General features: G+C 40.2%; 1 protein-coding gene across 3 annotated transcripts in view; it reads right to left on the reverse strand.

Annotated features, from left to right (window-relative positions):
* Positions 1–235: 235 nt before the first annotated feature.
* The window catches only part of LOC140688972 (ankyrin repeat domain-containing protein 26-like), a 30,833-nt gene continuing 12,662 nt past the window's right edge, over positions 236–18,406 (reverse strand). For all 3 annotated transcript variants that reach the window (XM_072948963.1, XM_072948962.1, XM_072948961.1), the window contains exons 11-16: positions 15,718–15,870; positions 9,067–9,432; positions 8,283–8,488; positions 6,412–6,682; positions 1,671–1,716; positions 236–511 (exon numbers count right to left, since the gene is read on the reverse strand). In XM_072948963.1, the coding sequence (XP_072805064.1) occupies positions 456–511; positions 1,671–1,716; positions 6,412–6,682; positions 8,283–8,488; positions 9,067–9,432; positions 15,718–15,870 (1,098 nt within the window). In that variant the 3' untranslated portion in view covers positions 236–455. The remainder of the gene's footprint in view (positions 512–1,670; positions 1,717–6,411; positions 6,683–8,282; positions 8,489–9,066; positions 9,433–15,717; positions 15,871–18,406) is intronic.

Raw genomic sequence — 18,406 nt, forward strand, 5'->3', positions numbered from 1 at the left:
AGCAGATCCAAACGCTGTCCGTCTAAATCTTTAGGTCTATAGACAGTGATTAACACTGGAAAATTCAAAAAAGCTATCAATCAACACTGCTCAACATCAACGACAAGTTTTGTGGGTGGTTGGGTGCTGTTTAAACAGCTGGCATCCGGGCTCGGTTTGAGTATATAATACTCCAAAGTGCTGGGTTTTATTCCCAAAATCTGCTTGAAAGTCAATGAGATGCAGAAAAACGTGGTTTAAAATACTTCATAAATTTTAATCATGCACATAGAATGCAAGAGTATTTTCCCTTAATAAACAGTGTCAGTATCTTAACGGGAAATAACTAAAATGTTCAGCAAACAGCCCAGCAGGTAAAACGTTTACTATTTATTTTGTAGATCGTGCACTTTTTCTTCAAAATGTCCACATATTCTTGACGTGCTTTCGAAGTCAGATCTTCACTTAGACTTGACTCATCCATCAAGCCTACGAGAGAGTCCATAGGACTTAGATTCAAGTTCAGTAGTAGCTGGAAAGAAAATGAGAAAGAATTAGGTTCTTTACTTAAAATTCTTCATAGGTAACTCAATGTCAGCTTACTTTTTCAGAAAAGCTGAGACTTTTCCAAGTTTTAAGAAGAATGAAAAATACCTACATACGATTACAACACAAAACACAAGATTACTACTCTAGACTTTGCCCAGGGCTGCACGTTGAATTAACTGCTCTCGTGGCTAAGGATCAGAGTGCCTGGTTTTCTCATTCTTCATTCATTTACTCAGCAACCATGGGCTAAGGCACTGTGACAAGCACTGGAACCACAAGATGAAGATGACAGTCCACCCTGAACTGAAAGATCATGTACCGTAAACTGGCAAAATAGATGAACAGGCAGTTTCGGTACAGAGACATAAATGCCATGACAGGTATAAAAGAGGGCAGAGTTGAACACTCAGAAAGGACGTCCAGCTTTGTGTCAATATTGTCCCCTCTTTGGTGGCCGTGATGTGTAAGCAGATACCTGAAGGAGGAGAAAGTGTGGGAGGGACAGGAAAGAAGCAAACACAAAGAGCAGAGGCAGGAAGGGCACCCGCGGAGCTGGACGCAGTCTGACCAGTCGCTGGAGCCAAGGGGCAGAGCAGGGGAGAAAAGAGATACGGCTGAAGACTCTGGCAAGAGCCAAATCGATGTGGGTGTTTTTCTTCCAAGCTAAGGAATTTGGGATTTTTCCTGAGGGCAAAAGGTTAACCAGTGACAAAGTGAATGACAAGAAATTGTCACCCACCAGGTGACAGCTATATGAACTGAGATTGCCTGAGTCTGGGTTTTTGGCCTCAGTCACTACCAGAAACTCGAGAAGCTGATGACCTCCACGCTTTCTGAAAACAGGTCCGTGTGCAGGTGACAGGCCCATGGGGACAGCAGGAGAGAAGGGCACAGCCAGAAATAGAGAACACAGACTTCTTGAGTTTTTTTTTAAAGCTATGGATCATGATGAATAAATGAGGAATAAGTATATTTATCATTATGAATGAAATTATGCTCTCACATTTTTCATCAGCTATGTATAAGAAAAAAGCTTAACATTGTATCTGTTATTCAAGCAATAGAAAGAGGTGCCATTTACTGTTTAGAGTGTATTTCAGAAATCAACGTCTAAATTTAATTCAGAAATGTTGGCAACATACCTTCTTTTAATTCTCTAGATACATTGTTTATCAGCTTCTTCCGCATCTGCAATAAGTCAAATATTTTTAATGTTTAAGTGAAACAAGAAACACGATCATAGGAATGAGTTAGCTTATGAAATGTGGCCTTTAAATAATACTTTTAGAGACTTGACTTAACGTGGGGATTGCTTAAATAGAAAAATAATCACATGAATAAAATAAAATAAATTCCTACTCACTTTGATTTTAGATAACAGAGAACACGTATCTGTGAGGCTACTTAGATTCCCCTGATGCAAAGCACAGTAAACACTGCCCTGTCTGATACACATAATCTCAGAGGGCAACGCCCGATCTTACTGGCACGAAGAGTTTCAACAGTTCAAGTCATGTTTCACACTGAATGCATTGCTCTGCAGTTCTTAGAAAAACTGCCCTTTGTAAAAGTTTAGCTTTTTTTAACTTGAATGGATTTTTCCTTAAAATGAGCTTTCCATTCCTGCACTTTTAGAAAACTAAAATTTTAAGGTCTGTTCTATGCTAATGTTTTTAGCACAGAATCTTAGACACATAAAATGAAGGAAGGGGTTCTGTTATAATGTCAAGTGAAAATTCTACTGGCAGACAAGTTAAGCAAATGTATTTTGCTCTCTGTAGATGACTAAAATATTTATGTCAGAAAATCTGCTTGAAGAGAAGGAGAGGCTAGCGCCAGTTTTCAAAGTTGGTTTCTGATTCACAACTTCCTAGAGCTAGAAACATGGAGAACAATACCTAATTCTTTAACTGTAACTTTGTTTCCCTTCTAGAAACTAGGGCCAACTTTTTGAAATTTGACTTAATTAGTTACGTATTTAATTATGAAATGTGTGGGGACACTTCAAACTACAAGTGTCCCCATCTAGAGTGCTCTTTTAAAAACCTTTCTTATGAAAGTCACCTGCTCACTAAACAGGTTCTAAAAAGTACACCAGACATAAACACTGCGGTGGTAACAGCGACATGAGAGCTGAGGCTTCTGTAAATGTTAGGTGCAAAGACAAAATTTGGGGCTACCGCTTGCCAATATTTTCAGAGACTGTTTTCCATAACACTGTCTGACAAGAGCATTCTAGAGAGGCCTTATGCCATCAACAACATGACAACAGTGCCAGGAGGGTCCTGTGAAGTGAAAAACGCCTAGCAGATGAAGGGAGAAGCCTTGACAGAAATAATTTCATATAACCATTAATAAACACTATGCAAAATGTAGATCACACTTTTACACGAGTTGAATGTAGATTACTCTCTTTTCCTCTGCAAAGCTATTTTCCTAAACATGTACTTCTGGGACCCTTATGCTTATTTCTAGGTGAGGACCCCCATGTCCAGATGGTGGAAGTGGTCTGAAGTCCAACATTAATAAGGAGAAGGCACCTGCAGTTTTACTTAAACTTTTCCATTTAACAAAAACACAGAAGGTGAGAAAATTATACACAGGAAGACAATGTATCAGCAAGTTTTAATTCTAATGATTTTTAATTAGGAGGATTCTCTCATAACTGGCGGTTTGCAGACTATGTCCCATAGAAATGGAAGGTCCCACTGGGGACACTGCAGGATTGAGGTCAAAACTGAGGTCACAGGCTGGAAGATAATGCTGCCCTTTCCGAGATCAATTTGATAAAAACAGACTTGTCACACACGTAGACACACATGTTCATTACCAAAGTGAATATAGTTTCAGATTATTGATACTTTTAAGTTAAAACTTGGTATTGTTCTTATTTTAAATGTTATAAAAATAAGTACAATTCCAGAAATGTAATAAAATCAAGTCATTTAACCACTCTGATTCATCATACTGTTGTAAATAGGTTAATGAAGGAAATGACACTTGTCAGCATGTAACTATTAAATACATGTATTTTGCTGCAGAGAAAAGAAATGAGAAAGAATTTGTTGATCAAGGAGCTAAAAAATTAACTACAGAGAAAAAAGTGAATGAAAGAAAAAGAACTGGAAGAAGCTGAGTGACTGGCTTTCAAAAGATAACATGCTTCCTCATTTGTCCATTCAGACAAAATGAAATGAGGCCAGGAGGGAGTCCACAGGGCAGAGAGCTGATAGCAGAAACAAGGTTACTGAACTCTGCTCCTGCCTTACGAGAGGTGAGCTTAACTACTGTGATAGTTTGATTAGAATTAAAATTCAGAGTGGATGTGCCCTGCCTTGGAAGCCTACTTTTAAAAGAAACGTGACCAGATCCTGCTGAGACGCAGTGCTGTGTCATGTAAAAAGTTAAAGTCTTAGGAAAATTAATCGTTTTAGCTCTGGTGCACTGGTATAATCCCATTTAGAAAAGGGGCAGCTAAACTGAATGGACATTTGAGAAATTTAAAAATTAGTTAAATAAATCATTAGAAGATGTTTCAAAGTGTCAGTAATACACCAAAAGTCCAAAATCGGTGAGTGTAAAATTCAGTCTTCCTATTTAAAATAGATTTGAAGGACATTTATTAACTATTGTGGCCATGCTTCATGTTAGGCACACCAATACTTAAAAACTCTTGAACATAAAAAAGTCTTAAAAACAGAGAAATTTTGTCTGTTATAATACTGTCTGGGATCAATTTTTAAGTTTTCAGTTCTCAGAAAAAAATTCTATGTGCAAGAAAATCTAACAGTGACGTATCTGCTCAGGCTAATTTTAACTTTTTGTATTTTATAGTAATATAATTGAGTAACATAATTGAGTAAAACTGTAAAATTGCTTCTGACATGTAGGACAAAACATCCCAGAAATAACTAGAATGTGAAATCTGAGGGTACAAACTGGCAAAACAGATATGGGGTCCATCTATTACCACTACAACAATGTCAAGGGACAAGGCTGTACTTCACGCAGCAGTAAGAGAGGCAATAAACCCAAGTGTTATCAACTGGAAAAAACTTGCTTCGACCACCAGCACCACTAAAATCACAGACTTAGAGCAATACTTCTGTCAAGTTAGAAAAAAAATGCTGAGTAAGCTGGAACTTCACAGTAGGAACAGTCCAAAATGTTAAAACCTTGCACATAAAGGAGAATGTCACATTCAATCCCAATGCCATTTTTGACATTTTGCTTTCTAGAACCATAGCTGAAAAGCTGTGGAAGTCTGTTGTTTTCTTAAGCCCCATGCAAAAACCCATCCCTTTCTGTCATTTTAAACAGTATGTTCACAGCTCGCATAGCATTACTTTATGTTTTCCCAGCAGAAGTAATTACCTCCCTAGCAATTCCACAAGGCATCTTCTTTCTCTAAGTCTAAGAAATCTGTAAGCAGTAACAGTACAATAATAGCTCCTGTGAGGCGCCCGGCAGCGCTGAGGGAGCCGTGTCTCTGCACCCGGACAGAGCGGGGCTTGTTAACCTCCCTGCTCAACCCAGCATGATTCGGCCCCACAGCCCCACGGCCCCACAGAAGAACTACATATACCTTGGAACTACAACACTGAGTTTAAAATAAATTATTTTCCTGTGTACCTACAAGTACTAAAAAACAGACACCTCTTTCCTCCAAAAGCATTAAAAGAAACTACTGTCCTCAGGAGTCTTCTCCTGCATTGCTTTTGCACTCACACTCTTCCACCATCATCCTGCAAAGAGACACACTATCGATTTCTTGGTGACAACTAATGAAAACATTTCGAGTTTGCATCATGCTTATCCACTGGCGGGAGTGTTAGCCATGCATTTTTTTTTAACACCACGCAGTCCGGTTTCATGACTCTGAAGCACTTAGGCTCAATTTACCCAAAACACTGTCTATGAAACCTGAGCTTTTTTCTTCTTTGATTTATTATGACATGAAGCCAAGTGAGAAAAAGCAGGTTGAGACCTCACTCAACAAGGGCCCGTGCTACCCTTCTCTGCATCAAGATCACGAAAACACCATCAAACCAGAAACCCACGTGCACCGATTTCAATGGCTATTTTAACAACGATACACAACGAAAACTGGTTGTAATTTAAAGACTCCCTATCATTGCCACCTCGGTATTCCTGCAGGTGAGGGCAAGACAGAGACATAAGCGAACTTCATTTTAAAAATTTAAATATTTGCTTTACTTGACTACATCTTTAGAAATGTCCTACAATTGCTCAGTAAGACATTTTATAACCATTAAAATAACAATGCTGTAAGTAAAATAGCAATTAAGAATGTACTCTTACAGAAGAAAATGATAAACATTTTAAACTTAAAAACAGAACTTAATGTTTTTAGTGTTACAAGTTTATTGAATTCACAAAAAGAATTTACCTTGGATTCCTTTAAATAAAAAACATCCATATGTGGTTAAGTATCTCGATGCCAATCATTTACTTATGCTGAGGGGTAGAAAAACTGGGGTGCAGCAAAACTTGAAAATGACTATGAACCAATGCCAAACCGAAATCAATCAGAAGCTACGCCAAACATTGGAAAGTGTATCTCTAGTTATTAGGCAATAATACTTAATTTCTAAAATAGAATTTAAAATGGAGCTTTTTAAGAATTTTAAAATTTGTCACTTTAGTTGCATTTATTGAATAAAGTTTATGACAGGTATCTCTTGAAAATTACAAGTCCTGGGACTTCAAAAATAAAATTTCTGTCTCCTTCATTAGCACGATTAATTATGGCTTTTACTTAGTGTGCATAAGTCAAATAAACAACTCAGAATCTCATCAAATTAAAAACAAGAATTGTATCAGAAATCTGAAACCCAAGGGAAAGAAGATAACATAACTAACCTTCAATAGATCGCTCATGCTGGTTGTAGGGTGTGGAAAATTCCTGAAGCGCCTTTTTCGAGTAGGACGACTCCTTTCAGGCTCCACGCTAGTACTAGAACTCTCAGCAGTACTAGAACTTTCAGCAGTACTAGAACTTTCAGCAGTACTAGAACTTTCAGCAGGAGGTGGTCTGTCAACAGGCCGTGCGGGAACAGAGCCGAGGAAAGAACTCTTGTGCTGTTTCTCCAGCTGAAGGTCAGTGTTCATCTCAGCCAGCCTCTCATTAGCCCTGCGAGGTTCGCAAAGCACAGATTTCATTCATTTTGTTTTCTTCCTAAGTGATGTGTATTTCTGAAGTTGCTATAATTGTAAACAGATTGTCCCATTAAACTGCGTTTTAACACCAAAAATACATCAGCGAAGACCTACTGTAAATGATTACAGTTTAAAACTGCCCTAAAGAAGGACGTATGTCCCTGGGGGGGCCCTTGACTAACAAGTACTTCAAAGTGGGGAGAGTCAGAGATGGAGACGCCCCCACAGAGGACCCCCACTGCCTTCTGCACTGGCTGCACCTAGACATACTCACCCTCAGGAAACCAGTTCAGAAATAAAAACTAAACCATCCCTCAAAGCCATTTTCAAGCATTTGCTTTCACCCCCCTTATATACACATTCACGCATTACCTGGGAGAAATCAAGCACGCGGCACTGAGGAACAGTTTAGAGCCACCACCCTCTGGGGGGCACCAGGCGGCAGAGTCGATGGTGGGAAAGAACTACGACAGCGCCAGGGGCAACTTCAAGGTTCCCCCAATGTCCCAAAGCTCACTTTGTTACTTTGCTTTTACCAGAGGCCTACATCAGCACCTGTTTTCCATAACCAAAAAAAAACCTCAAGCGTATTTTCACTTTCATAAAAAAAAAAAAAAAAGCTAAAAGCCAGAATAGCACTGGGTGCTTGTTTTAGCCCAAGCCATCAGGGGGGCAATGGGCACCCCGAGCAGCGAGAGGGGGCCCCACCGAGCTCCTTTCCCAGAACCACGCTCAGTATCCCGGCATCACGCCGCCACGGCTTTGGACTGTGTCTGTGAGCACCTGTGCTTTATGCATTATTTTATGCATCCACCAGCAAGATGTGTCCTAAGGTAATTGCCTTTTTGCTTTACACCGACAACTTTCACAGGAACACTCTAGTTTTGGATAGCGGGGAGACCTGTAGCTCATAACACTGCTACTCAGGCACCGGAGGTGGGACCTGCCCTTTCGGTCTTCCACACACCCCCTCGGGCAGGCCACCATATTCTTTTTAGCCACTTTGTGAACCACTATACTGCCCTTCACCCAGATGTGAACTTCCCCCTATTCCCCAAGCATGCTTTTACGTAGCGGAGACAAACTTAGAAGGACACAGTACTTCGTCTCAGGGTGCCCACGAGCGGTGACACCAAATATCACAATCAAGAAAGTAAATTCACCAAACACCAGAATTGGGCCCCTTGGGTTTATGTTGTACTCTTCCAAAACACAGTTAACTTTAAACTCACTAACATTTCTATTTATGGGAATTCCAACTAGAAATTTTGTGATAATATGGCTGTCTAAATTACGAAGTTTGCAAAACCCCTAGCTTAAAGACTAGACCAGGTTAAATATATGCAAATATAAAAAATAAAGTCATGTAAAGGCAGCAAAAGGCAGGGAGATGCAAACTGCCCTGGACTGACATTTTAAACGAGAGTTCATTTACTAACACCATTTCCCAAAATTACACTGTCTAGTCAGCATTCACTTGCTACCCACCTCACGAACCTGGCTCAATAAAAATCATGACTTAGAGGCAAATTAGTGACCTAAATTATTTTGTATCATTCTACATTTTGACTTACGAGTTTAGTTGATTTGCCAGTGACACTCTATTTTTTAGCTCTTCCAGGTACAGCTGCCTGTATTTTTCCAATTCTTTTTCATTACAATCCAACTGAGAAGCTTTCCTTCTCAGTTCCGTTTCCAGGTCTTGAACTCTGCGTTCCATCTGACTGACTGAAGCGCGTTTACACTCTCTGAGCAAGTCTTCCTGAGATGCTGCTTGTGCCTACAGCAAATTAAAAGGACACAATTTTAAAAATACTTACAACCTGAGTAATTACAGTATATTTGTTCCCTTTAGTTTTGAGTCAGTGATTCAGAGAGCAATTTTAAGTGTGAAAAAAAGCTGAACTTTAAAATACTTATCATCAATGTCAAGTGAATTAAATCTGAATTATGAAATGAAAGTGGAATCACCCTTACATTAGTACTCATGTAATGTGATAGTTCAAAGAATAATAGGATCAATCTAAACTTTTAAAAATTGAAGAATACAACCTAGGAGTAATCCAAGAATGTGGCACAGTATTACATCACAACATATGCTTTTCCTCCTAGTGGTCTTGATTTACACCAATTGGTCTTAAAAACGATTGTCTAGTGAGAGTTGTTCTGAAACATCAATTTAGTGATAGTAATGATGGAAACTGAATTATTTAAAGGGAGTAACAAATGCGGCCTTCCTTCCAGAAATCTACAAAACAAACTGCTATATGGGAAGTAGAGGGAACACATAAAATGTACACATCCGAACTGTAATTCTCAGCGAAGTGAGTTAAAGCACCTTACAGATCAGTGTCTCACCTGTAAAAACTGGCTGATTTCTTTCAGTTTTTCTACTACATCATGTCTTCCTTGCTCTTCAGTTTCCCATCTGTACTGCATAGCTCGCCTGAGCTCTTTCAGTGCTTCTACTACAGCCCGTCTTGCTTGCTCTTCAGTCTCCCGTTTGTCCTGCTCCACTTGACTGTGCTCCACTGTATTCATTTCGAGGTGACGTCTGAAGTTTACTGCTTCTTCCTCCAACTTCTTCTTCTCCTCCTCTAGTGCTTCACATTTCTTTTGCATCTGTTTCACAGATAATATCTCCTTTAGAAGAAGCTGAGTTTCTGCACTCAGATGGAGAAGTACTGAAGACGTAGATTCCTCTTTTGCTGGAAGATCAGCATTCTGCGTGAAAAAGGTAAAATTGTTTGGTAATGAGTTTAGCAGACTGAAAACAGCCTAACTCTAACCCAGCATCAAAGGTTGAAATAAATTCAGTTACAATAAAATGGTATATCTACCTTGTGGAATGGAGAAACTCAAACTACTCAGAAAATCAAGAAAAAAAGTTCAAACCACCAAGAGTCACAGAAATATACTGTTTACTGTCATCATCTTTGTTATACATTTGTACTTGATTTTACACTCTTATGTTTCTGTAATTGTTTCATGTCTTTCCTACATAAAATGACTACAAGGCACCTCTTAGTAGAAAGTCTCTTACCCTTTCCTTCCCCAAGTCTTAACTCTTCATGATTTTTAAAGTTTTAGGGAGATCATATTGAGTTACTTAGGGCTGAATTAATAAATGCCTCCCAAAACAAGACTTTGAAAAAAAGACTGCAATTAATACATCTTACAAATATGGATTCTAATGCCATAAGCCTTCTCTGAACTACAAATATCTTATGCTTGTTTGAATTGCACTCCAAGGAGCAATGAATGATTCACAGAGTTAAGGAGAAATCCATCTCCTAGTGTAGTGGTTTAGTAAGATGACCCATACATTTTTCTAAACAAACAAAACAGCCTTCATTCTTGTAATCCTGTGTGGTTCTCCATAAAACAAGAGAACATACTCAACAAAAACAAACAAAAAAACTTGCTGGAATTTCAGTGACACTGACTTGGGAAGAACTGCTCTCCTTCAGATAGAAGGATTGTTTGCTAAAACAAGGCAGGCGGAGGTGGTGGTTGTAAAACATCTCTACAAATTCCTTGACACTTCCCCTGTGAAATTCCCTCCCCTGAAGTAGGTACTGGCCTCAGTTAACTGGTTTCTAGGGGACAGAATGTGGGGGCACTGCTGTGTGATTTCTAAGGCTAAATGGCCTCTGACTTTCACTCCATAGGGATGCTCACCCTTAGAACCCAGTCACCACACTGTGAAGCCCAGGCCACCTACTGAGTCTTTGTACACACAGCTGTCCCAGCTGATGACCCCAGGGAATATCCTTAACCAAAGCCAGCTCCAACTTCCAGACATGGGCATGAACAAGCCTTTAGATTATTCTACAACCCGCTTGATGCCACGTGGAGAAGAAATGAGCTGGCTCCACTGAGCCTTGTCTAAACACACATTTGGGAACCAAGCAAATGCTGTTTTGAGTCACCAGGTTTTGAGGCAGTTTATTATATAAATTATTAGCAATAAGTAACTGGCACAGATATTGATATTAAAAATGGGGCACAGCCATTAAAAAAGAACCCAAAATGTGGGGATGCCTTTGCACCTGGAGGTAGGCGAAACCTGAGCAGATGTAGAGAAGAGTAAGAGTGAAAACCCAAAGTGTCCATGAGACTGTGAGTGGAAGCCTGAGGGCCCTTGAAGGGCTGAGAGTGACGGCTTCTAGGCCAGGGAAGAAATGACGACCCTGAAACCGGAGGCAACGGGACTCTTGCTACCGAACAGCTGAAAGTAAAATTGATGAGATACGCTAAAACAAACAAAAAAATTATTAAATAGAAAGGAACCAGGACTCACTGGGTTCAAATATCTGTATCCCATTAAAAGCATCTCCACATGCCCAATGGTCACATAATGGGTAAGCAGAGAAACGGCTTCTGGGCGAGGATCAAATCTAGGGTGCTGCCAGGAAAGCAGTCTAAAGATGAAGCCAAGACTTTGTTAAGACCTTGGAAAGATTTAACGTGCTGCCTCAAATTCCTTTAAAGATCTTAAAAGCATAAGAATTTCAAAGGCATGGCCCCCCAACAGCTTCACAGGAAGCCCAAGGTGAAAGTTTATCTCAAAAAGACGTGAGAGTAGCCTTTCCAATGGCAGGAACCCCAATAAAATTCACAGGAAATTCAAAGTTTTAAAGAGAACTGTGCTAGCAAAACTACTGCTTGCTAGCTTGGACTGAAAGAGACAAGACAGTGCAAAATGGGAAGAGGCCTTTGGGTTTTTCTTAGAAGGTCTACAAGGACGAAGCTGGCTGGAGAGAACTGCTCAGCTGCAAACACAGGTCACTGCTCATGAAAGGGACAGAACAAAGAGCTCAGAGAGGGCAGCGAAGGAGAACCCCTCCCAGGGTTAGGACTAAGTCCTAATCAAAGAGCCGGCAGCATCAGGCTGCATTGCAGAACTGCTACGGGCCAGCGTGCCTCCCATCTTCCATCTGTGAGCGAGGGAGCCCTCAGCAGTTCAGCAGAATGTCGGGCGTGGGGCGGCAAATAACCCGTGTCTCCTTATCCTCAAGCCTCAGCACTGAGAGGCGTGTACCCAAGGGCTGTACTCCAGAAAGCTGGAGCCTGAGCCTAACACCACAGCGACTGAGGCCTGCTCACGACCGAGTAGGGACAAGTGGATTTCTCGTATGGAAGCAGTAACAAAACATTGTGGCTAGTGAGTAGATTAGGCTGGTTTTTGAATGTCTCCATAAATTTTCAAAATTAGTTCCATAAAAAAGAGAATATGGGCCAACCTTAAGTGCCCTGCTCCTAATGAACAGAAAATGGTGAAAGTGGCACCGAGTGAACTGCAGGGCTCGGTTTGAAAAGGCATTTCAGCTTCTGCCTCGCTCTTAACCCTGGAACCCAGTCTCAGGCGGGCAAGCTCAGGCCACAGAGACAGCTTCCGTGTTCCAGGGGAGGTGGTCCACCTGCCCGCCCCACCTAAGCCACAGCCCACCGCCGACATCAACCATTAGACATCAGTGGATGAACCTTCACGTGATTCCAGGCCCCTGCCTTCGAGCTGCCCCACCTGAAGCTGAGAGGAATAGAGGCCAGCTGTCTGGGCCACACTTTTCCTAAGGGTAGGTTGTGAACAAAATAAATGCTTATTTAAGCCACTGAACTTTGGGGAGTTTGTTAGGCAAAAACAGATAAACAGAAGAGTGGATAAAAAAAGATAGTATGAAATGTAACTTGAATAGAGTAGAAATTGGTCTCCTATAAACTGGAAAGTAACAAACGTTGAGATTAACTTACTAATGACAAAGTGCTGATGAGAAACAGCACGTAGCTGAAAGACCTCAGAACTAGTGAGAAGGAAGGTACTTCAGAGTTCCCTCCAATTACAGCTTCTTACAAACAGGCATGTATTTCACAGTCTCCCCTCAACTTTCAGGATAAGGAAGCCTGGTAAGCAAGGAGACACAGGATTTGATGTCTAATAATTGAAAAACAACTAGAAATCGTTTACCAAAATCAACCTTTTTACCTCATTTCAACAAACTGAACTTCTAAGTGACAGGCAGCTTTGAGAACTTACTAATCTAGCACTCTCTCTTCATTTTCCTTTCCTCAGAGAGAAAATAAAGTATTATGGAACCATAAATGTAGTGTCCTTTGGCAGTATTTAAATTAAATACAATTTTTCCTTTACCTTACTTAAAAGCTCGTTGGTAAGGGAAGGTAAGACTGTCTCAGCTTCATGTTGTAGCACAATGCTTCTCCATATAACACAGACTGGCTTTGAACTTTTGAAATTCAAATTATGAATCTGTTATCTGTTTCTGATAAACTGGCTGAATATTATCTAATTTTTAACAGCTGTACTCTGGGAAAATTTTCCTTGGATGGGATGAAATATTTATTTCATTCATTATGCATTAAGCTATAGAATACAGCTAGGCACCTCTCCTTTTAAGTAAAGCGAGGTAGACACAGGGAGCTGAGAATGCAGGATCTGCACCAAGAACAAGATCGGCACCAGAGTGACACACAGGAACCAAGCCAAAAGAGGACTTCATCGTGCACCGCAAGATGATGGATTAGAGAGGCTTCCAAAGAGGAAGGTTGAATTAATCTTCTCCAGGCTTAATCTTTTGCCTCTAGTAGTGAAATCTATGGATGAGTCTATGAATTATAATGAGTGCAACATAATGAAGTGTATTGCAGACTGAGTCAGCAGATCCCGTGACCATGATTTGATGGAAACTGGAGTGAAGTGGGAGGCACTGGGTGAGAAACTAAAGGTCTGAACGGGGGGAAGGAATGGACTTTACCTTTGCAAGCCTACTTTCTGTCATGTCACAGAGTCAGCAAGGCATAAGCTGGCCACAGGCCCCTTCAGGACGCAGCAGATCTCCACAGAAGTGGAGTTACAGACATTCCGTGACACTGACATTTTATTATGATGTAAAACAACTGGTACTATGCAAGAAGACTCGGAAAGAGTTCTCATAACATCTGAATTGGTACTGGCATGGGACAGACATAGATCAATGCATCACCACTGAGAATCTAAAAGAAACCCTCACATTTACTGTCAATTGATTTTCAATACGAGTGTCAAATAACTGAATGAGACAATAATAGTCTTTTTAACAAATGGTACAGGGACAACTGGATATCCACATGCAAAAGAACGAAATTCGACCTCTACCTCATACAATATATATAAAATTAACTCTAAATGAAAGAGCTAAACCTACAAAATTCTTAGAAGAAAACACAGGCATGTGTCTTCATGACTGGATCTGGCACTTGTTTCTTAGGGCAGTAAAAGACAGAAATAGATTAACTGAACTTCATCAATATTAAAAACTTCTACTCTTCAAAAGACACCATCAAGAAGGTAAGAAGGCAAGCTCCTGAACAGGAGGAAATACTTGAAAATCCTACATCTGATCAAAGGCTTGCACCCAGGATACAAAAAGGACTCTGACAATTCAATCATAAAAAGACAACCCAATTTGAAAATGGGCAAAAACCTAAACAGACAGGTCTTCAAAGAAGATACACAAATAGATAAGCTCATGAAAAGATCCCCAACATTCTTAGTCATTAGAAAAATACAAATCAAAGCCACAACAAGATGCCAGTTCACATCTACCAGGAGAGCTGATGACCAGTGGTGACAGGAATGCATAGAAATTGGGAGAATTATACACTTTGGATAAAAATGTTAGATGGTGCAGCCACTCTGGAAAACAGTATGGCAGGGCCTCAAAAGGTTAAACAGAGTTACCATATGACCCATGTGACAGCATTTCCATCCTTAAGTATATTCCCCAAAGAAGTGGAAACATGTTTACACCAAAACTTGGGACAGCAAGTCCCAATGTTCACAGCAGCATTATTAGCAATAGCCAAAAAGCAGAGGCAATACAAAGGTCCATCAACTGATGGATGGATAAATGGTTTAGCCCCACAACCGAGTACTGTTCGACAATAAACAGAAATGGAAATACTGACAAGCGCTGTAACATGGATGAACCTTGAAGACGTTCTGTCAAATGAAAAAAGCTAATCATGAAGGACCGCACAGCATGTGATTCCATTCCTGGGAAACACCCAGAACAGGCACATCTATAGAGACAGAAGTCAGACTGGTGGTTGCCGGGGGATGGGGGGGTTGCAGTGCTGGGGGTGATGGCCAAGGGATGCAGGCTTTCTTTTTGGGGTGATGGGAATGTTCTAAAATTGATTGTGGTGACAGCTGCACATCTCTGATTATACTAGGAGATACTAACTATGCATCCTAAATGGGCGAATTATACGATACGTGAATATTTTTCTTTTTTGGTGGAGGGAAGTAATTAAGTTTTACTTATTTATTTTTAGAGGAGGTACAGGGGATCGAACCCAGGACCTTGTGTATGCTAAGCATGCACACTACCACTTGAGTTATGCAATCCCCCTATAATATGTGAATTGTATCTCAACAAAGTTAAAAAAAGATCCAAAGGCAGGATCCAGACAATTTTCTTAATTCTCTACTTTGGGTGTACAGATGTGATCTGAACTTCTCCATGCTTTGACAACATGTCTAAAATGAATAGAAAATGAAGGCAATGTCTAACTTCAACTGGTTTGTATAATGACCTTTCTGCACAAGGTATACTGAGATCCATGAAATAAATACACACAGGTTCTATATCCATTCACAAAAGTGAAGATGAGACATGACAATTTTCTGGAACATTCCATGAAACATTATCCTCTGATTTTATCTAGCTTGCCTCATTGTGGCGAGAGATCACTAAAACATACTGTTTAATAGGGAAAAAAAGTTAACTTCTGTGAGAAAAGAGGTATAATTCTCAACTTCTCTAAGGGTAAATATTATAAGAAAAAAAAAGAATGGCAGAATGAAAGTCAACATTTAAGAAACAAGTGCATTATAAATAAAAGTGAAATTATAATGAAGATGCAAAAGAAAGCTGTCCCTGAAAAGCTAGTGTCCTGCAACACTCTGCGCTGCACGTTCACGGCCGACGTGCTGGATTTCATACATACTGGGTTCGCAGTTTGATGTGGCTTCCTCTCTCCATCCTGTCTCTTATTTTCTGAGTTAGTTTGATGATGTGCTGTCACCTCCAGGGATGCTTCCAACATGGACACTTTCTTTCGGGTGCCAGCCAGTTCTTGCTGAAGCTGTCTCATACGGGCCTAAAAAGATAAGTCTGTTACTGAATTTTCTGTCACCTTATCATTAAGTTACATTAATAATATGTAACTCCAACAAATGGGCTTTGAGAACTATCCCCACAGACATCAGTTCACTGTCTTTTCATCATAGGCACACATTCCTGTCTACTGAATTTCATTAAACCCACAGAAGGCGTGACCCTCCTGCCTTACCGACAGGAAGTTAACTTAGACAATGGAGGCAGCCCCACCAGCCACTCCCTGCCCCTCCCAGGAAGCGGCCGAGCTTCACCCCCACTGAAGTCTCAGACAGGAAGGGGTGTGCGGGTGGGATGAGCGGTGGTCAGTTCCACACTGTGGAACATTCTCCCTCTTTCTCATTAGAGGCTTAAGTTCAGAGTTCTTCACATATTCAATCTGGTGTTTAAATCCTTCCAACAGGCTCCCATCTCACAATAAAAATGAGGATATTCCAATGGTCTTCGGGGACCCGAGACAACCTGTCGTCCCCTGCCTCCTGGACTGCAGCTCCTACGGCTCCCCCCACCCGTCCCACGCACTCCCTTCCTGCCACTCAGGACTCTGGCTGCTCCTCCTCAGTCTGAAAATGGGACCCCAGTGCCAGACTCGAACATCACAGAGCGCCCCACTTCCTCTGTACTGGACAAACTTAGATCCGAGTGACAGTAACTGAGCCTTGCAATGAGAACTGTGAGCACATTATTTGAAAAAATGTTCAAAGTAAATTACAAATAGAACAGGGGAGACTAAGTCAAACAGTTTTGCTAAAATTTACATTTGTCCCAAATTATGACTGAATGAAAAGTAGATGCCTTTAAGGAATGGAGAGGTCATAACAATACATGATTTGAGATGAAAGTATTTCTAAATTTAATTCCAACTGACATGAATAAAAATAAAGGTATATCAACTAAAAATGTATGAAAAGCTACTGAAGGAAAAGTGCTGCAAGATACAGCATTTACACATTAACTGTCAAGGTAATCCACACAATTGAATCTTTTCTCTCTCACTTTTTTTTTGTTTACTTTTTTTGTTCACATAACTGAATCTTAATTTCAAATTACTCATTTTAGGTCTAAGCATTTCATTTATCTGCTTCACGATACTAAAATGTGGTGACAGAAAGATTAGAATGATTTGGGCAGTATAAATTACTAAGACCTGCCTGTATCTGTCAACAGCTTATAGCTTAATCTCTTAGAATTTCAGGTGACACGGCATCTTTACTCAAAGTAAAGCACCTCTCAGGTCTAATTTTTGTTTGCTGCATACAAAAAATGCCTTTAGGCTGCTTTACAGTGTATATATTTATAGCCCGCACATTTTTTATATTCAACTAGTTTCAACGTTCAGCTTCCATCAGATACTACTTTGAATTCTCTTTGAGGAAGTCTGAAAATTAGTTCCCTTTCTGGGTACTTACTTCCATTTCTGCTCTGTCCGTTTCATACTGACACAGTCTGTCCTTTAAACATCTGCATTCTTTAATTAACTCCTTGTTTCCTTCCTCCAGCATCAGAACTCGTCTGCTCATGGCTTCAAGTTTCCCCATGTGATCCAGAAATGGCTCTGGGGTATTAAATATTGTCTTTTCACTTCTGGCTTCATTCCGAGCAACTTCTAGTTGCTGTCGAAGCAATGTGTTTTCACTTTGCAGTGAAAGAGTGCCTGCTTTGCAATGTATTTGATGACGTCCCCTTGTTTGCTCTGAGACAAGGGTTCAGTTTCCTTGTTTGAACGCTGGGCTTGGCCTCGGTCTCTGTGCACACACTGTAATACCAACGTCGTTGGTCTAAGAGCATCTCTCCTGGGATGGAGCTCAATTTCTGGGCCACGGAATTGACGTTCAGCTTCAGCAAGTTGCTGAGGAAGCACCTCGCTGCTATCTTTTGGGTCAGACAGCTCAAAATCCATTGTGTCCTGTAAGTGAAACCCCTCATCTCTTACTCTTTGAACTGTAACGCAATAAACTGACATATCATAATTTCCTTTGAAGTGGAAGACTAATCTCTAAGTTTATACAACAAAAAGTTTGCAGTAACTGGGTATCCAACTGGAAAAACTTAAGGTGGATACAAATCTCAAACTTCAACCAGAAATCCCCTAAAGTTCAAAAATTTAATTAAAGACAGTGAATCCATGAAAGCTAAAAAGAAACCACAAAAGGATGTTTAAGAAGCTCAGAATCGGAAAGGCCTTTCTTTCTCTGAAATACAACAAACCCAAAAGGCTTAAAATAAAAAATGCATAAATCTGACTACACTTAAAAATTATATCTGACATCTAACCTTTACAGCTACCCCCAAAGTAAGAGCCTTAGCTCTGTAGAAATTGGGACAGGTTAGATTTCCTAAAAAATTCTTTCCTGAGAATATTCCATAAACATTCTCCCTTTCTAACATTTTTAGAGCGAGTTATAAGAATTACATCTACGGATAAATGATAAACCTAAGCACTGTACTAAGCACGTCTACAAACATCAGTTAACTCATTTAGCTGTGACAATTCTGGAATAAAGGGTTAAAAACACAAG

This window comes from Vicugna pacos, chromosome 24 (genome assembly GCF_048564905.1).
Source record: "Vicugna pacos chromosome 24, VicPac4, whole genome shotgun sequence".
NCBI lineage: Eukaryota > Metazoa > Chordata > Mammalia > Artiodactyla > Camelidae > Vicugna > Vicugna pacos.